This window comes from Tenebrio molitor, chromosome 3, assembly GCF_963966145.1.
Source record: "Tenebrio molitor chromosome 3, icTenMoli1.1, whole genome shotgun sequence".
NCBI classification, from domain to species: Eukaryota; Metazoa; Arthropoda; class Insecta; order Coleoptera; family Tenebrionidae; genus Tenebrio; species Tenebrio molitor.
In genome coordinates this window covers 3,348,558-3,370,074 of record NC_091048.1, presented here as the reverse complement: position 1 = coordinate 3,370,074, position 21,517 = coordinate 3,348,558, and the positions used below count along the sequence as shown (strand labels likewise).

General features: G+C 32.8%; 2 protein-coding genes across 3 annotated transcripts; both read left to right on the top strand.

Moving 5' to 3' along the window:
• The first annotated feature begins 2,086 nt into the window (after positions 1 to 2,086).
• LOC138126231 (protein SET-like) lies at positions 2,087 to 3,386 on the top strand. The gene is made up of 2 exons (XM_069041954.1): positions 2,087 to 2,222; positions 2,284 to 3,386. The coding sequence occupies exon 2, from the start codon at positions 2,362 to 2,364 to the stop codon at positions 3,121 to 3,123; it is 762 nt and encodes a 253-aa protein (XP_068898055.1). The 5' UTR covers positions 2,087 to 2,222; positions 2,284 to 2,361; the 3' UTR covers positions 3,124 to 3,386.
• An 11,243-nt stretch (positions 3,387 to 14,629) lies between these two features.
• Xbp1 (X box binding protein 1) lies at positions 14,630 to 19,892 on the top strand. 2 transcript variants are annotated; one of them, XM_069041437.1, is made up of 3 exons: positions 14,630 to 14,928; positions 18,321 to 18,794; positions 18,888 to 19,144. In XM_069041437.1, exons 1-3 carry the CDS (start codon positions 14,789 to 14,791, stop codon positions 18,943 to 18,945), a joined length of 672 nt encoding a protein of 223 aa, XP_068897538.1. In that variant the 5' UTR covers positions 14,630 to 14,788; the 3' UTR covers positions 18,946 to 19,144. The 2 variants fall into 2 exon arrangements, with proteins under 2 accessions (XP_068897538.1, XP_068897537.1); XM_069041436.1 differs by lacking the exon at positions 18,888 to 19,144 and adding an exon at positions 19,174 to 19,892 and having other exon boundaries at positions 14,632 to 14,928.
• Positions 19,893 to 21,517: the final 1,625 nt, after the last annotated feature.

Here is a 21,517-nt window from a genome sequence, read left to right as displayed (position 1 = left end):
AGAAATATTTTTGAAAATGTATCATTTTCAAATATGTAATAACAATGAGACAGGTTTGGATAACCAAGCCTCTGATACAGCTCGTTCTATCTTCTTCATGACGTTGACGACCCAAATCTGAATAGAAATTACAATACAATACAAAGCTTGCTTACAAACTGGAGCGTTGGAACGAGGCGCATCTCAAGACAGTGTCTGTGAAGAATTCTGGTCAAGAACGACAATGAAATTGCAGAATGCACTGACCAAAATTTTTGTTTTAAACAACATGCAACCGACTTTATTAGATATTTATGACTTTATCTAATTTTTCGTAATATTGAAATGTTAACTTATTCATCTAAAAAGGAGTCCAGGAATGAAAGGAATAAAATTTGCCTGTTCGCTTCTTATGAGCATAATAAGCTTGCAAGCAAACGTGGGTGCGAGTTGAGTTACATATTTCAGAAGCAATCTGAGAGATAAAAAACTTCTTTTTGATAAGCCATGATTAAATAACCTAAAAGGTTAACGTGTTATCAATTTTTACAAATGAATGATCCTTCTTTCAATCAATAGACAGTAGACACCTATGTTAATATTAATACCAATTCTGGCTCAAACCTAAATCGTGCAGGTTTTTTTTAAATTTAATATTTTAATGATACTTATTTTAAGAAATTTTTTTGTTCGACACTGTCAGAATTTGAGAATTTTCTCCTGTGTGAACGGATTTTGATAAATTTGACAACTTGTCAAAACAAAACGTCAAGCTAATTTTATAGATTTTCAGTGATTTGGAGCCTTTGGGGGGGCTCGTCGAACAAAAAAAAACGTTTTATTTGAATTTTGACCCTTTAAAAACACCAAGGTTAGTATTATTTCAACCAATTTTTCATACATTTTTACCTAGTTTTCAAGACCACTCAAAACAACACAATTTCTTTAATATTTCATAAGAAACTGCGACAAAGAGGTTTGTTTTTAAGACTTGTCTATAATTAGCTAAAATTCGAGTAATTTCACCTGCAATGATTCAATGAAAGACGGGACTATCATCCCGCCTGAAAATCACATCAAATGTATTTATTACTTAAGGATGATGATATAAATGACATAAAACAGGTAAGGCTGTTTGAGAATAGCGAATATAAAAAAGAATTGCATAGTTGAAAGAGTTTGAGGAGTAAATTTGTGTTTTCTAAACGTAGGCAACCAGGTATACTCCAGACCAAATAATACGTAGTTCCTTATTCCACTCAAATGAGTGGGATAAGTGTCATTTATCTTCTCTGTCATTTCTCTCCTCTTCCCTACCTCTTTCGATCATCCGGAATGGGTCTACCCCCCATTGTTCCGGATAATCGAGCTTCTACTGTATTTGTGAACCAAATAAAGGCACAAAACAACCAGAAAATCATAGTTTGGATTCAATATTTTCCATATAAGTACAGTTTTAAAGTAATTTCAAATGACTAATGCTATAAAAGTGCTGTTGCAAAGGCGAAGTGGTTTTTTGCAACTTGAGTCAACTATACTAAAAGTTTTATGGCACTAAACGTCAACTTTGACAACGATTTTTAGTGCAAAAAGTGACTACTTTTTACACGATCGTATATAAAGTTATTTTTATTCCCGAGTTTTTATAAAGTTTCAATGTTTTATAAGGAATTATATAAATTTTTTATATCCAACAAAGTCACAAAAAATAAGTTTATCCACTTTCCCACCAAGAGGAGGGTTTGATTCTGGAGTTAAAGAAAGATCTTTAAATTTATTAAGTTGTTTCTCAGAAGATAATACGTAAATCGACTTGTACGGTTGACGTCAAAAAAAAAAAACGGGAACTGTCAGAAAAAGTTCTGTCAGATTTTATTAGATTTTTATAGTTTGAACGGCCTTTTAGAGTTTAGGTTAAACAACTGCACTTATGTGTCAGAAATACTACTGTCAAACGGACACAAATTGACAAATTAAATTTCCAATTCACATTAGGTCAGATTTCAATTCTCGTTTTTTTTTTAAGCCAACTGTAACCGACATCTTTGCCCATTTTTAATGAAGTTTGCTTCCCGCACTTTTATTTCAAATGTTTCAGTCGTTTCAGGTTGGCATCGATCACGTGACGTCTTCATAACCTAAAAAAAGCCGGGTTATTTTTCACGACGCCTAATAAACCGTCAGGTGGTTACGACGAATTTACGCCGTTAAAGTGTAACAATCGTTGTAAACAAACAATAAAGGTAGTGAAAAGTTTAAATACGCCAGTTGCCGTTTCATAAAAGTGTTTTCCTTCGTTTTTAGGCGAACGCATTTCATCTGCAACCATTTTGTTGGGTGGCGTGTGTAGTGTTGCTGAACTGGTAGAATTTCGGTCGAAAAATGTCTGATAAACCCACTCCAAAGAAACTAAAAACTGCCGAAGATGGGAACAACGTCGACGACACCACCCAGGAGGCGGATATGGACTCCGCCATAATAGAGCTGGAAATGTGTCATAACGAACTGGATAAACTGAACGAGAAAGAAAACGAGGAAGTCATCGCCATGGATCAAAAGTACAAGAAACTGCGGCAGGAATGTTACGACAAACGTAGTAAAATTATCGAAAAAATCCCGGACTTTTGGTTCACCGTGTTCACGGGTCACCCGGACCTCTGTAACATCCTGACAGAAGAGGAGGAAGATTGTTTACATTACCTTCGTAAGCTGGAAGTAGACATGGCAGACAACAATTCAGGCTACTGCATCAAGTTCTACTTCAGGGAGAATCCATATTTCAAAAATGACTTTCTCGTCAAGGAAATTTCATACAAACAAGACAAAATGGCGTCAGAGAGCACCAAAATTGACTGGACCAAACCGCAGAAGAAGACTCCCGCGAAGGCGCCAGGCAAGAAGCGCACGCGCGAAGAACCCAAATCATTTTTCGGTTGGTTCAGTAACAACGACGATCCAGCCAACGACAAAATCGCCGAAATCATCAAAGACGACGTTTGGGCCAACACTCTTCAGTATTATTTACCCGATCCAGACATGGAAGGAGAGGATGACAGCAACGAGAGCTCCGAAGGGGAAGAAGGTGACGAAACAAACGGCGACAAGACTGCACAAGCCTCAGGAGATGGAACTTCATCAAATTAATTAATCACAGATAATTGTATTTCTTAGGTTAAGGTAGTCCATTTTATCCAATGGTATTTTTATTCGAACGAGTTACATTTTCAGCAGATAGTAGGGAAATCTCAGTTAATTTAAATTAAAAATAATCAAGTGCTAACTGCTGGAAGTGTGTATGTTAATAAGTCAAAATGTATTTTAATTCTCAGATGTGTAATTTTATTATGCGAACGTTTGACTTAAAAAGGATGTGACTTTTGTGGATAATTAAAACGTTTTTATAATGACTTCATTTCATTGGATATTAACCTATTAATTCTTTTATGTTTGTTTATTTCCCTTGATACCTCAATCAACCATCAACAGTCCAATACTTTGATCTTTGATTTCAACATGTATAATTAATTATGATGGAAAGTCGAGCAGTATTGTTTATTGATAAAACATAAGAGTATTGCAAACATGTTTCTGTAATACATATTTTTTTAATTTTCGTTATGTAATTTGAGCGACAAATTACCTTAGATTAATGGAAGTAGACATAAGTATGTACTATCGCGGCCAAAATACTTTGGTCGTCAATGTGACATAAATGACATTCAATTGTAAAGCAAACTTTAGGATGTTTAACCTTATTTTTTACTACTGTCAAAATTATTTTAATCTATCAGTGTCATACGGGTGGGGTAAATCCCAGCTGCGGAGGCAGGGTTCAAAAGCAAAAGATCAACGTGGTCGCGGTTTAGACAACCTTCAGAAGCAAGTAAGACGATTCTATATTTATCAAAAACTGAAGGTGCCATATTTTTGACAAAAATAATTTGAAATTGTCATGTATATTGACATTAATACTTGATTTACATTTGAAGTGTCAAAAAGTGACGACCAAAGTATTTTGGCCGCGATAGTACCTATAGCAGGTCACTGTTCCAATCAGACGATCAATATTTGTTGGCAACGTGGTAGTATCAAGTCTATCGAGCGTACGAAAATAAATATTGCAATACCAAAAAATATAGAGCAAAGATCAGTCAGTTTTAGGTTTTGCTAACGAACTGAACATTTGATCATCACTGCAACAAAAATGATCAGTTTTCAAGATAAAATCTTGTTCAACAACAGACTTCAGACGAATTTAGATTATCAATACAGGGTGATTCATCTTTTACTACCGGTGGCAAAATTGTCCTTAAAAAATATGATTTCGTTTTTATATTTTGCAGATCTAATTTATTCAACTATCCCACCTCCACCCGGCGGCACGGCAATTTTGCCGGAGTACATACACTATTACGGATATTACTATCAAGTAATAGTGCAGTGCTTATCAACATAATTACCGGCGTCTTGCCTCCGCATTTTGACTTTGTTGTGTATTATGTTCTGTGTCAATGTTAAGGAATTTCCTCACGATATGACATGAGTATAATAATATACCTTTTTGAATTTCAACTACCAATCTGTTTGCTAAATCCAGAATTTTTAAATTTTTAAAAAGAGATTGCGGTACTATTCCCGTTGCTGATATTATAAGTGGTAAAATAGAAATTTTTTCTAAACTCCAAAGATTTCTCATAGCAACCGAGAGCTCTAAATATTTATTAATTTTTGTGTTATATGTCTGTGTTATATTATGGGAATTTGGAACAGCTATATCTAAAAGATATGCTTGCTTTTGTTGTTTATTTAAAATAATAATGTCTGGTCTGTTATGCTGAATGTGAATGTCAGTTAAAACTGTGCGACCAAAATATAATTTGTAATTATCATTTTCTAAACAACTTTCTGGTTTATAAATGGAATGTGGTTGTGTATCCTTTAATAAATTGAATTTAACAGCTAAATTCATGTGTATAATTTTAGCGAATATATCGTGTCTTTTTTTATATTCGCTTTGAGCCAAAACGGTGCAAGAAGAAATAATGTGTTCAATTGTTTCCCCTTCAGTTCCGCAAATCCTACATTTATCAATTATCGATTGTAAACCGCATATGTGTTTTTTATAATTTCTTGTATTTATAACACGATCTTGTATTGCAAATATAAAACCCTCCGTCTCAGGGTGAATATTTGATTTCTTAAGCCATGCATGAGATGCCTGAATATTAACTTCTGGTTGTTCCAGTTCTTTAAAGTATCTCCCATGTAAAGACTTCTGTTTTATATTTGCTATTGTGTCAGGTATATTTGGCTTAACAATGTCTGAAATTATATTATCACTTAAATTTAAAGGTGTGTAGCCTTTATCGGCTGAAACCAAAGCATTGAAAAAGGTGTTATCACGAGCTCTATTGAGGAAATAATTTTTTAGTGAAGCAATTTGATTTTTTAGCTGTATTTCTAGATTTGAAAAACCCATACCACCGTTTTCGCGTGGTAAGTTAAATCTTTCAATAGCAGATTTAGGATGGTGTTTACTAAATTTGGTTAAAAGAACTCTAGTTTTAATGTTTATGTTCTGTAAATTAGTTTTGGACCATTTTATAACACCGAAAGAATAGGTCAGTAATGGAACAGCATATGTATTTACTGCTTTAATTAAATTATGACCGTTTAATTTTGATTTTAAAATAGATTTAATTCTTAAATAAAATTGCTTTTCTAAATTTTCTTTTATAATTGAGTGTTGAATATGATTTGATTGATTAATACCTAAATATTTAAAAAATTCTCCTTTATTTAAATTTTTAATGATTTCTCCTTCTTGAGTTACGAGTATATATTCTAAATGTTCGTAATGACCGCGACATATTGATTGCATTTTACACTTATCAATACCAAAACTCATCCCAATATCATTTGAGAAATTTTCAGTTATTGTTAGTAAAGATACCTAAAATGTGATTCTTTTTTGATGCATAAAGTTTTATGTCATCCATATAAAGAAGGTGATTTAATTTGGATAGTGTGGTATTATTAACTCTAATATTGAAACCATATCCAGTGCTATTTAATAGATTTGTCAAAGGATTAATGGCTAGACAAAACCATAAAGGACTTAAAGAATCTCCTTGATAAATTCCCCGTTTAATTTGAATAGGCTCGGATTTTAATTTAGTATTGTTTATTGATAAATTTAAAGTAGTTCTCCAAAATGTCATAACATGAGATAAAAAGTTAATCAAATCCAAATTAATTTTATAAATTTTAAGAATTTTAATTAACCATGAATGTGGTACTGAATCATAGGCTTTTTTGTAGTCTATGAATGCGATATAAATATTTCTATTATTTTTTCTAGCTTGTTCCATTATTACCGTATCTATTATGAGTTGTTCTTTACAACCAAAACACTCTTTAACACAACCTTTTTGTTCTTCATTAAGTATATTTAGTTTTTGACAATGATCGTAAATTATTACTTAAATGCAAGATGTCATAATTTTATAAATTGTAGGCAAACATGTGATTGGCCTATATTTTGATGGATTTTTAGTATCGGAATCTTTTGGTTTCAGATATGTTATACCATGGGCCAAAAACTCTGGAAATGTGTTAGGTTCCCTAGTAAATCCGTTAAAGTGATCAAGTAAGCATTTATGAATACAAGTAAATTTTTATAAGCCACATAATCATAATATCAAAAAATGAAATTTATAAGTTAATTAGGTCAAATTTAGGCATTTTCTCAATAAATAGTTATTTTTATATTAAGTGCGTGAAGAGAGTGTTTTTTGTGCATGAAAAGGTCTTTTACGCCGAGACGAAGGTCGAGGCAGTATAAGCCTTTGAATGCACAAAAACATCTTCACTCACGAAATATAAACAATATTTTTTCTATAATTGATTCAAAAAATTGAAATTAAAAATTCAAATTTTTGAAGGAACTCGGAAGTTTCAATGCAGTGACCATGTTGCTAGGTAACTAATAAAAAACAGTGCGTGAAGTGAAACACAGAAATAGTCGTGTGCGTGAAATCGCATTTCACACACTGTTTTGTATGGTTTCTATGGTTTCGATCTTACTAACAATGCAAAAAAAATACACGTAAAAAATGACCCACTTCAAGCACGGATAACTATGCGTGAATTTCAATTTTTTGAATCAATTATAGAAAAAATTAATAAAAATTATTTTTATTAGTTGTTTAATTTATTCAACCTCGTGGCATATGCACGTTCAGGAATTTTCACACAATTTTACCACCTCAAGGCCCGTTGCACAGTGTTGTTATAAATGATTGTAGTCCAAGAAGGCGTAAAAACCGAATGTAAAATTTATGGTTGCCGCTCCATATAAAAAACATCAACAAGAATAAGTGAGTATCTAACACCGTTCACACACAGGAGCTAAATTGGGTGCAAAACAACTCAACATTTTTAGAATTGGTTGCAAAACAAGTAAACAACTCAACATTTTTGGATTCAATCGTTAATTTTAAAAAAATAAATAAAACCCTCATTACATTACATTTTTACCTAAAAATGACAATGACAGCGACAAAAATTGACAGTTCACATGAAAGCGGCAAAAATTTCATAACATGGGCATGGCCTGCTTCGACTACAATCATTTATAATAACCTGTATAAAGTTTAGTTAACATCGTGTCAGCTAACAACTCGTCAAGTCGGAAATCCGCATATTTGATTGGCTGATTCAAATTAAATTTTAAATATCCCCAAATCAGATCGCTTGACATTATGTTAACTTTAAGAACGCACTTGACATCGCAAATAAGCAAATTAATAAAGAACGAAATAAACTTGATTTTAATAATAGGTAACTAATTAATAAATTGAACACATCATTTCTTCTTGCACCGTTTTGGCTCAAAGCGAATATAAAAAACATCATGATATATTCGCAAAAATTATACACATGAGTTTAGCAGTTAAATTCAATGTATTAAAGGATACACAACCACATTACATTTATAAACCAGAAAGTTGTTTAGAAAATGACAATTACAAATTATATTTTGATCGCACAGTTTTAACTGACATTCATATTCAGCATAACAGACCAGACATTATTATTTTAAATAAACAACAACAGCAAGCATATCTTTTGGATAGGTATAGCTGTTCCAAATTCACACAATATAACACAGACATATAATACAAAAATTAATAAATATTTAGAACTCTCCGTTGCTATGAGAAATCTTTGGTGTTTAGAAAAAAATTCGATTTTACCATTTATAATTTCAGCAACAGGAATAGTACCGCAATCTCTTTTTAAAAATTTAAAAATTTTGGACGTAGAGAACACACTGGTGGTTGAAATTCAAAAAGGTATATTATTATACTCATGTCACATCGTGAGGAAATTCCTTAACATTGACACAGAAAATAAAACACAAAAAAGTCAAAATGTGGAGGCGAGACGCCGGTAATTATGTTGATAAGCACTGCACTATTACTTGATAGTATTATCCGTAATAGTGTATGTACTCCGGCAAAATTGCCGTGCCGCCGGGTGGAGGTGGGATACGAACAATAAATTAAATAATAATTTTTAAAGCAAGAATTTACTCTAAAAACTTTTGACGTGTGTTTGCATTTTTTTCAAAAATGAATACTGTACGTTTCTAAATTTTGTGCGTTACTTTATCATAAGCCTGTATATCTGCTCATAATTTTTTTTTTTTTAAATTAATTACGAGTATACGAGTATAATTGCGCCATTAGTGAAATTTTTTTATGTTTCATAAGCCTACTGCAATTTTTCAAAATTGGTAATCATAAAATGTCGAAAACTTAATTTTTTTTTAATGGCAACTACCCTTTTTGACATAGATATAAATGTAAAATTTAATTTTAAGGCTACTTTTATTAACATTGTGTATACCTATTCCCAGTCGTTTTGGCATAATTTCTATTTTTTGAATAAAATATTCTTTTTTTTTATCAAGCAATTGTCTTATGTATTGGGTGATTCAAAATGATTGTGGCCAAGTATGGCAACTATGTACGAAAATGTATGTGGCAACTGTGTAAATGGGGTAGAGTTAATATTTGTATGACATTTCATAAGCGTGCATTTGATTTTTTACGTATTTGAATTTTTATTCAAAAATCGCATGCAATAAACAGTGGATAACAACAAAATTAATAAAAAAAGCAAACTAACAAAAAACATTATGTTATGAGGAGCAAAAATTAAGTTTTATGTGCAGCACACTGCGTTCAGCAGCCAAACTACCAGCCAAAGCACATAAAACCATTTTTGCTCCGAATAACATATACAGTGCATTTTTTTTAAGTGTTGCCATAGGGAATTGCATGGTAAAACTTATACCCCCTGTTAACTTTTGTTCTGATGAAAATATTCAAACCATTTTTGGAACAAAGTTTGAAAATTTTTTAAACTATCGGATAGATAACAGTTCAATATCCTAAACTGTCTAAAAAGTTGTGAAAAAAATATTTTCTAGCGCGCCGGAATAATAGTACGTCGAGCGGCCGCCAGAATAGCGTTCCTGTCGGCTCAACCAGCACCTGACCATCTCCACTTTTGACTTTTGTCACTTTCATTTAAAAAATAGCGAGATCTCCTCGAGGCTATGATTAAATTGGCTTTTGGATGGCAGAACATCTAAACATTTATTTGTTAAAAAAAATAACAAAATGTAAAAACGTTAACGCACAAGTAACTCAAGAAATTAACAGAAATTGTCAAAGGAATTGTTCAAAGTGTTTTCCTTCGACTGCTGGACAATGTCCCACGCGATCTTGAAAATTTCTTCGCGTGTTTTGTAAATGTCGCACTGTAATGGAATTACAAGCTTCAGTTATTCTTGCCCTTAATTTCTCCACAGTTTCTGGTTGACCTCTTATGCGTTTTTTTACTGTTGCCATAGGGAATTACATAATTGAATGGTAAAAATAATATCCTCTGTTAACTTATGATCCACTGCAGGTTTGGTGTTAATTTTTATTTTTGTAATAGATCATTAATAAGACTACGTAATGCATATTGTTTGAACAACGACAAGCAGTTTTATTTTACTAATTTTACTCTTCAAAATTGAAATTAATGAACGTAAATAATTTGACAAAAACGTAGTAGACGATATGGGAACATAAAAGAGATTTTATATTTTATTTTGTTATTTATTTTAATCATAGCTTGGAGGAGATCTCGCTATTTATTTTTTAAATGAAAGTGACAAAAGTCAAAAGTGGAGATGGTCAGGTGCTGGCTGGTTGAGCCGACAGGGACGCTATTCTGGCGGCCGCTCGACGTACCATCATTCCGGCGCGCTAGAAAATATTTTTTTCACAACTTTTTCGACAGTTTAGGATATTGAATTGTATTCTGTCCGATAGTTTAAAAAATCTTCAAACCTTGTTCCCAAAATGGTTTGAATATTTTCATCAGAACAAAAGTTAACAGGGGGTATAAGTTTTACCATGCAATTCCCTATGGCAACAATTAAAAAAAATGCACTGTATAACTATTTTTTCTTCAAACCTTTATAATAAATTATTTAAGACATGTTAAGAAACCAGGTAGGAATTTCAAACTTCACGGACGCCCTCAGCGGAAATAATAACTTCACGGACGCTCCTCAGCGGAGATAATAACTTCACGGACGTTGGTCAGCTCGTTAGATGCCATGACAATGAAGTGACACTTTAGCATTATCAATGCAGCAGTGCAATGTCATATTTTACGGACGTTTGAAGAAAAATATTTTTTGATAAATTGCTTATTTTTTATTATTCTGTTGTCATCTACTATTTATTGCAATGCTATTTTTTAATAAGAATTCAAATAAAACAATTGCTTGAAAAAAAAAGAAATGTTATTCAAAAAATTGAAATTACGCTACAACGGCTGGAAATGGGAATACACAATTAAATTTCATATTTATATCTAGTGTCGGAAATGGTAGTTACCATTTAAAAAAATAAAGCTTTCGAAATTTTTGTTTATCAATTTTGAAAAATTGCAGTAGGCGTATGAAACATAAAAAAATGTCGCTAATAGCGCAAAAATCGGCCAAATCTTTGTGAATTCAGTAAAAAATTAGTTATTTGTATCACAAGGCTAGAAAATGCTATTTTGCAAGTGCAAGCACGGTTTGTGAAGCAGAGGCGGCAGCCGCGGCGGCACTAGTGCGAGCACTTGCAAAACATTTTCTAGCAGTGTAATACACAAAATTTTTTCGGTCGACAATTTATTTAAAGCAAAATATAATAATTTTTGTTAAAAAATTACCGAATGGGGAATTTATTTTTCTTTCATTGGCAACATAAAGTATCCAAAAAGCGACAGTCACGACCACCAAAGCAGACAATTCCTCAAATATTCAAAACCGTCGTCGTCCTCTCTGTTATTACTAAGACGCCGCTTGGTACCCCCTCGGCCTCTACTGCTGTACACAATGTATAGCTTGCGATAAAGGATACAAATTTGCCCGACATCAATATTTTACACTTAAAAAATTGTACAAAAATTCCACATGACATTGACATTTTGTGCTGCCAACCTAAAATCTTTCCTTAAAAATTCCTGTTTCGATTTTCTTGCCTAGGCAGGGAAATGCTACATAGTTTCCAGACGATTTAGACGCATGAAACATCAGTGTTTCTAGACGGAGGCCGAAAAAATCAATTATTTATTTCCAATGGTTCAGGGGTTATAAATTTGTTAATGAAGCCCTGCAACCCCGCTTTTTTGCGAAAAAAATTACATAGGCCAAGCACGATAACAGATACCTAAGTGTTAACAGAAGGACGTTCTAAACTCAAAATTTAACATATAATCGAAATATGAAATCAAAATGGGACCTTTCCATTTAAAAAAACAAAGACGGCATCGATTTCCGGTATTTCCGGAAGTGTCGCCATTTTAAAAATATTTTATTTGAACTTGGAGCAGTCGACTATAGTCGGTTATCAATTTTCGTATTAATACGATTTTGGGAAATCAGAAAGTTTCTAACGAATAGGTTATTCGGTCCGAAAAGATAATGATATATTACAGTGTAGAATTTTGGATTTCAATAAACTTAAAAAGCTACAATGGCAGCGAAGTAGTTTTTACAAACAAGTTGTCCTACAAGTGCAATATTTTAAGAGGTTATTTTGGAATGAAGATTATTAAACTGAATTTCAAAGAAAAAATGTAGAGGGTCGTTGCTCGTTGGGTATTGAAATGATAAACGACTGAAATTAACCAATCGGGTTAAGCCTCTTTCGACTTTTTGTGTAATCCGACTACGTAGGAAACAATCATAAAATTTATATCTTAAATATTCTTGTACAATTCCACAAGTAACTAAAGTAAACAATTACCAAATTTTCTTTGCCCGTTTTTGTTGCAACCAACTGTAGGTACAATCATAGTTTTAGCGAATCTGTTGAGCGGGAAAAGAAAATTTGGTAATTGTTTACTTTAGTTACTTGTGGAATTTTCGCGTTTTTTTGGCCAGACACCCTTAGGGCGTCCTCCTACGTCGTTTCCCACCACTCAAACGTTGTGCAAATGAATGTTCCTCACATAACCGAGTTATAAAGTTTTGAATTTCACCAATCTCAGAAGCTCGTCAAGTACTAGGTACTAAAAAATTGGACAGGTTAAGCAAAAAGTTTACTTGGACTTTTGACTTTGAAACCCCGGCAACGCAAAATTACGGTCGGTCATTCTATCTCGATGGTGCTCAACTCTGATTGGTCAAGTTTAGGATGTCTTTTCTCGATTATCGCTTGAGACAGGACTTTTTTTCTTTAAAATTCAGATTATCACATTTACTCAAATACGCTCTACAAGAGATAGCTATATGAAAAATGAAAAAAATAAAACTTCACATTTGTTTGAAAATATAAATATCTTGGTAAAACGTAGGTATAGTTGCGTGTACTGTTAATATGATCATTAAAAATATTAAATCCAATTTCACAAATCGTTGCCTACGTTCCATTTACAATTATCAAGTGCTAAACAAAATTAATTAATCTTTCGCACGCTTATAAATTGATAAAGAATCAGTATCTAGGTAATTCAAAAATGTTGTTACTGTAAGAAATTATTTTTTAATTTTTGTCATCTTAAGACATTTGGTGGTGTTTGATCCCAACAAAACTTATAAATAAATATTTATTTGCTTATTGTTTGATTTAATGATTTAAGTTTTCACTAAATGAAATTTGATTTGCGCCCAGTAAATCGAATAAATTGAATAAATAAAGGAATTTGAGATACGAACTACATGCGTGATCTTACAAAGATTTGAATTGTCTCTTGTCTACCCTTCCCCTGTTAAATTTTTCCTTTGCGAATACTCATGGAACCTCTCGGTGAAGCCTGGTTTTCAAAGAATTTCCACTTATTTTTAGCCCACTCGTTAATTTGACTAAAATTACTAAATTTCTGACTGTGCAATTGTACCACAAAAAAAAAAAACAAATAGAAAAGAAATGAAACAACTTTAAATTATTTTAAAAACTTGAATCCGGTTTGAAATGTTTTTATGCAAGCGCTAAAAAGTTTGACCTTTGCAATGACGTGCACACGCAATTCTGAATTTACGAAACTTTTCTAATGAGTTACTTACCTACCTTTTGTGTTTTTACCAATTCTTTTTTTACTTTGTTTTGCTACTTTTTTAATTACAAGATCAAACGGGTTTCTACGACGAACTGTTTAATTTATAATCTGTAATTCTCGTCCTTGGACTTTACATTTGACAAAAATTTGAGCACGGTAAAAGTGAATATTAATTTGATGTTTCTCTCATTCTGAAATTTGCCAACATCAAATTTATTAATTCAGTTAGGTTCAGATTTAAGTGATTTAACTAAAACTCCCAAAAATGTCAAAGACGTGTTTTCCTGCAACGTTTTTCTCCGAGATCATTTATTTCTCTTGAATCTGATTTTGTTCCATAGTACTAAATCACCACAACACGCAAATTTAGGTACAACTATAGCAAATACATATTCCGCTTCCAGTTAAAATGTTGTGTTGTGTAAAGACGTTTTTTGAAACTATCGAAAAATAAAAAATTCTTAATTTAGCGAAACTATTTGGACCACGATGTAGGTAAACTTTGTTAAGATAAACATATTTTAAATCAGCAGGTGTTTTTGTTCTTTTACAACATTCATTAGTAATAATTAATAGAATATTGCTAATCTGTATTAATAAATAAAATAATAATTAATTATGGTTTTCATGAAACGGGTCAATTCGTTTGATAATAATCAGTTGTTCCCCTACATTTAATTACACTCAGTGCAATGACAGTAGAAGGTGATTTACAGAGATTTTGTTGAAGTGACATAAAAATGCTGCCCGAAATTCCGTTTCCGCAACTGTAAATACTGAAAAATCTATCATTGTGATAACAAAACTCACAACATGATGTAAAAATCCGAATAATTTAACCAACATTACTTTACTCGTCTATTTGTTGCATCACCAACAAAACAACCGATGAGTCAAGCCCCTGGTCGATCTATTATTCAAACGGGATATCAATTTTATGATTGGTCGGCCGAGCTCTCTCCATGGTTCGTTCGACCAATCCCAAACGACCACATAACACAACGCAATATTGACGTAATCACATAGACGTTTCCAGAAAACGAACACAACAGCGCGACAGTCAGTTGTAAAGATACAGATGTGGTGACAGGTGTTTCGTTTATTTGCATTGTTGGTAATAAAAAGTAGCATATCAAAAGTCCAAATTGATAAAATCAAATTATTCTTAAGTCGGACGAATAAAAACACAATGGCTAGCGCGGTTCCGGCGATCCTCAAGTATTTGAGTGACAGTAGTAATTATAACATCGATCAGAACATGGATGTCCCAGTGAGGGCGAAGAAGAGGAGGTTGGATCACCTGTCGTGGGAGGAAAAATTACAGAGGAAGTAAGTCGCAATTGATAAGAAACGGAAAGAAAATGGTTGGCGTTTAAGTAGGGGTACCAACGTGATTTTTAGAACAAAGAACAAATGTTATTTTGACATTGTTTTTGTTGGAATGTTGACAGTTTATTTAATTTTTATCAGTTCAAAGGAAACACGCTTGACATAATTTAGATTTATTGTATTAAGTGACACATATTGTACCAACACTAGTAGTTAGGGTAGTTGAATTTTACAATTGGTAGCACATGCTGTTAGAGATTGAAGCGTTGAATTATGAAGGAGGTGATAAAAAAAAGGAAAATGTAAATTATGTAGGTGTACCAACATGATTTTTTAATACGCTATTCCTATTTATGGCAACGATCAACGAAACAACTTATCTAAAGTCTGCAGAATAAAAGTATTAAGTGTACAAATTCATAAAACGTTGGTATCACTAAAGGAGATTGTCCAATTATCAATACATAATGTAATCATAAAATAATTTATAGTGGCAATAAAAATGTTTCGGTTTTATTAGAGTGAATTTTTTAAAACGTAAAATCCGGAATACAATTTTTTTATTTGTGAGAACTGATCATATCTTCCAAATTTTAAACCACAGATTTTTTTCATTGTGACATTTTTTATTTACAATTACGAACATGAACAATGTGTTTCTCATATAGATTTTATTTTTCAAATACTTCACTTGGGAATCTATCCGTTTTATAAAGTTCAGTTAATTTTTTTAAACAAATTTAAGCTATGATTTACATCGTTGTAAACGTGGGACGTCTCTCAGGATTTGAAAATTGTAGTCATTTTCAGCGGAACAAGCACAAAGGAAAAGTCATTTTTACATTCTGAAGAAGTCGTTTATAATCAGGTTCTGCCGTATGATAAAAAATGTCATTTAATTTACCCAAATAAAACTAAAGAACTCAAGGTCTTAGCTTAACTCCTGCAACTTTTATGTAAAAGTGTTGTTACTTGGCCACCACAAATTAAGAGTATACTTTTTTTACGGTCCAAAGTAAAGACCTCTTGAAAATTGTAAAACACACAATAAAACGTTTGGTGCTTAATAAAACACTAAATGACAGTAATGACATTTCAAATAAGAACTTAGTTAAGACACTGACTTTTCTTTTTCATAGGTAGCTTTGATGGTAGGTACTTTTGTACCTGGTAGATGTTTCAGTCTTTTAGATTTTTATTACCTATTGCTTAAGGCAAAGGTGATTTTTGAAATAACTATCGATTGTTTGATATAATCCGACTTCTAGAACTGCTTAAGTGCGTAAGAGTTAAGTCTCGTCGTAAGCCTCAAATTTAATTTAGAATTCTGAGGATTAACCTTAACATTGTTGTTTTTCTTGCGCTTGGTGACACTGAAAACACAAAAACATTTATTAATTACATACAATACACTGACCGGCACAAAAAACGACTCATTATGATTTCTTACATAAATGACCTTGAAATTATATTTGTGCTTATTTTTCTTTATTATAGTTAAATTGGGATATTTTCAATGATCGGGAGTGCTATGATCGCCATGGCAACCGAATTGTTTTGTTTAAATAAACGGAACGGCCCGTGCTTACGCACTAAAAGCAATAAAATATAAAAATTCTACGCTCATTTTCGATATCCTTTCTTCTTGGCTTCTGTGTTCCCGCCTACGTCTCTGTCGTTCTTTATTTGCTGCTCTTTGTCGCTAAATTATCCATTATTGTATGACATGTTTTACTGTCAAAAGGGACGTGTCATAGCAACACAGTTTCGTGGGTACCGCCATATTGTGACACGAAACGGACACCTATTTCCATTATGGTATTAAAGATTTATTAGAAAATTTGCGCTACTTCCATGTTGTTTTTGTCGGTTGATTTACGTGTTAAAAGATTTAATTTGACAATACGAGATACTAATTCAAAAATGTTGGCAATTTTTCATAACATACATTATTTTTTAAATTACTTTTTTTCATTAAAATTTTATTTGCTGTGTTTAATGTTTTATTTGTCGGATATTCTTTGGCAAAAATAATTTAAATAACACTTATCAATACAACATGATATCAAAAAAATTTCTTAGACAATGAATTACTTAATTATATTAATAAAATTCAAAGTGAGTCGTTTTTTGTGCCTGTCAGTGTAGTAATACGTTATTTGGTACGTCTACTTAATTCCAACGTCATCAAAATACAGGGTGGACCATCGTATAGCATTTTCTTAATAAACCATATTTCTAATCAATCATCCTAGAAATTTGAATTTTGCGGTCAGTGATCTACACTGAAAGTACTACAACATGGATTTTTTATTTTTTCAAACAGACGCTTCAAATGGCGTCAGGACGCTAAAACATGAAAAAATTAGAATTATTAATTTTTTTTATCGACTCCCTGGATTGAATATACCACAGAGAACTCATTTCTGATATTAAAAATTATGAAGGAAGCATTGATTTCAAATTAATTGACGTAATAATTTTTGGTACCAAAATGTGAGTAATTTATGACGACGACCCTCGATGGGTCATATTCCTGATTGACAATGGTCACTTACCGCAAACAACCAGCTGTAAATCATAACCGGCGGTGCGGTCCTGGATTTGTAAGCTATTGGAGACCCTTGTAAATCAAACTTTACCACCGTTTGATGATTTCCATCATTTTAAAATACTACCATAAATATGCTACTACTTTGCTCGTAGATGTTAAATGTAAATTTATTCAGTTATTATCCTGATTTAAATGCCAAATTTTGTATAATCATAATCGGCATTGCCCTGTGGATGAGATTGTAAGAAAAAAGTCCGGATTGTTTTATTACTTTGATAATAAAATGCTATCAAAATCAATTTTCACATCAATTTTGTTTTCTAAAAAATAATTATGCCATGTTGTAGTATCAAAATTGAAGATCATTTCCTCCAATTTTCATCTTTTTTTGACCATTTTAAATAGGTTAAATTTAAAAAATGCCATACGATGGTCCAGCCTGTATGTATAGTCAATTCAAAAATCAAAAAACCACCAACGTCGCATTTTCCTCGATAATTACTATCGGCAACGCTGTCTAGTGTAAAATTTGGTGAGAATTTTAATTTTGAGGTTAAGTATTTATTAAGTGTCTTGTTTTTCTGAGCATTTTTGAGCAAAACTAATAAAAATTAATAAATAACTGAATCGTACTGAGCAATAATAAAACAATTTGAATGAAAGTCCAAGCAATTGAATTTTATTTTGAATCAAATGTCATAATTTATAGTTGCAAGAAAAAATAACTACCTAGGGTTTTTTAAATTTTACCAACCTAAAGCAACAGGTGGTGGTTTTTTAATTTTTGAATGGACTTTAATTAATTGAATAGTAATGTTTTATTATTTTTTTTTTTCAGAAAGCTGAAAAACCGCGTAGCCGCCCAGACATCCAGAGACCGCAAGAAGGCCAAAATGGACCAGATGGAGAAGGCCCTCCAGGAGTTGTTCGCAAAGAACGAAGACCTGCTAGAGCAATGCGAAAAACTGAAGACGATGAACGAGAGGTTGTCCGCCGAGAATGCAGAGTTCCGTACGAGACTGTCAACATCCTGCGTCAACTGCTCCCAGAACCGGACTGTCGTGTGTGAGACTGAGAGTGGATCAGCTGAGTCCCTCCTTCGGCCGCGAGGAACAGTCACACACTCAGCAGCGGTTCTGCGACAGCAGACAACGGCCCTGTTGAAGATTGTATTGGCCTGCCTTCTCTACCGGACCTCCTTGACGAGCTCAACAGCGACGTGGACATCTCATCTCTCGAACAACTCACGCAGAGCCTACTTCAAGATATCGCCAGAGACCTGGAGGCTGCTGCTGAAAAGGCAGATATTCAAGTGAGTGTCCCTCAAAGACGCACCTTCATGTCATTCTTTTAACAACAACATTGTGCAAGAGATGGGCTACAACGTTTTTTTCAAATTTTTTAGATACCTTGATGATTTAACAATTGATAGAAGCAAAAAAACAAATGAAGATACAAGGTGATTAGCTAGTCAGCCAAACAAAATGTCCTTGTCTCTTAACTGTTTTAGAATACACGAAAGCAATCAAAGCTTTGCATGAGAACTCAGTCAATATACATTCCTCACATCACACTGAACGTATCATTTTTTTGTCTATTGTTCTTGTCATACATGAAACACCGAATCAATTGTTGTTTCATCACGCATTGATCACCTCGTTAACCACCGTACCTATGTTGATGCGTTGCAGGAACAAGTTGCTTGTCAAGAAAACAGTTCAGGACAAGTGGTGGGGGCGTCACCAAAACAGCTGGAATCCGGTGGAAGTGACCTGTTGACGACCGAGAAGCCAGACCCACTGATCAAAGATATTTCTGAATATCTGTTGCTACATCACAATTACAGCGCAAAGCCACAAGAGAAAAGTCATAAAATCAATCGAGCACGCACCAGCACCAATAAAGTTGGCAAAATCAAAAAACCCAAAGAGATTTTGCCCAAAGTTGTCGCAACCAACACCGAAATCGATACAAATAAATTAGCTTCCTATGTAGACGTACCCGAGACGGAGCAAGCCGACGTCGTCTTCGGTACTTACGACGAGAGCACAAACTGTATCACAATTATTGTTGATGATGGCGTTTGCTTAAATAATGTTACTGACGGCGAGGTTATTCTAGAAGATGACAACCGTTTGACCGTTCCGGAGTGCGAAGTCAGGAGTTCTTCCCCACATTCCAGTTCCAGTTCAGATTATGGGTACGAATCGTTAGGATCGCCCGAAAGTTTTGCCGAAGCGGACGACGTATGGGACAATAGCGCGTCAGAATTGTTCCCGGCTCTATTGTAATACGTCGTATTTAGTGAAGCTAATTTATTTTATTATTTGTAAGTCATTTTTGTACATAGATTAGATGATTTTCTTATGTGAACAAGATCCAATAAAGTTGTGTATGTAGTAAACGCAAACTGTCGTTTTTGTTTCTTTCAAATACATACAACAATAGACACTTTACGAACAGCTTACGATGTTGTGATAAAGACTGCTGAAAGTAGTTGCTCCTGAAAAGTTACGTGTTTTGGGGACAGGTCTCAAAATGCCAAAAAAAAATCGTGAACGCGTGAAGTCGAAAAACAAGATCAAAGCTCGCAACCAGACAAACCGGAAAGTATTAACTCTTGCTAACCTTGCTGTTTTATCTAGGGAATGGATAATAACAAACTCTATTTTAGTAGAGAAAATTTGAATTATTTCAGTAATTAGTAGAAAGGATAAACGATATTTGATAGAATTAGTTTTATGATTTATTTTTATAAAAATAATGTAAAAAGTCCCACGGCAAAAATGCGAACTAATGAATGTTTCTATAGTAAATAACACAAGTTTTAGAAAATTACACAGTATCATATAGTTGAATTTTTTTAATAAACAATTGTCAAAACGTTGTCTTGTTGGTATGAGCCAAACTGTGATTTTCATGATAATACGATTGGTCACATTGAGTGTCAACATTTTTTTACGTAACTGAGCCTGCGTCCTAACGAGCGAGAGTTTATTTCAAATTCGAAAAGGTTTCTCCTGATTTCTCATTAAATTTGTTTTGAAAATGAATTCACGGAAGAAAGGTACGGGAAGTGAAGTGAACATAACCTTAACCATGATTTGGTGTCAAATTGTTATACAGCTGGTCCATATGTCCAAATTTTATGGTGGTACAGTATGATTTTTTACTTCATTTTGACACTGACAATTGTTTATTAAAAAAATTTCACTATATATAGTGGAGCTTTAACAATTATCAGATTAAATGGTTCAAAAGAAATTGACCAGACAAATAATATCGTGTGTTCCACAAAAAACTCACTCGCAGCAAGCCATGACAAAAGTGAAGTATGTCTTAGTACCAGATGTGAAATGGAAATGAACTACTAAAGTAAATTTATAGGTTATCTGTCACAACTCACAATATGATGAAAATTTGTAAGTAACAAATGAACTACTTCCAATGATCCTAAAATCGACATGACCAGTCTATCTATCTCTATAGTCATGGCTTACTGCGAGTGAGTTTTTATTGGAACACACGATATAAAAGCTAAAGAATTACCAAAATGGGAACGAAGACTAAATAAACGCATTAACAATATCAGACGAGAATTAGGTAGAATAACTCAATATTTAAAGGGTATAAACTCTAATCATCTAAATAACTGTATTAAATCGATTTTAAATAAAAACAGAATACATTGTTTAAAATATAACGAATATAATGAAACATTAATAGAAATTAAAGACACTTTATTACAAAAATTGAATATTTATTCTAAACGATTAAAAAGATATAAAAATAATAAACAACGGAAATTTGAAAATAAACTATTTAGAAATAATGAGAAGTTGTTTTACAAAAATTTAGCAGATAATAAAACTCAAAATAATAATGGTCTACCAAATATAAATGAAATTAAAGAATTCTGGTCAAACATATGGTCAAATGAAGTTCAATTTAATAATCAGGCAGAATGGATTCCTAATTTAGAAAATGAGATACCAGATAGTAATAATCCACATCATATTCAAATTAGCCTTGAAA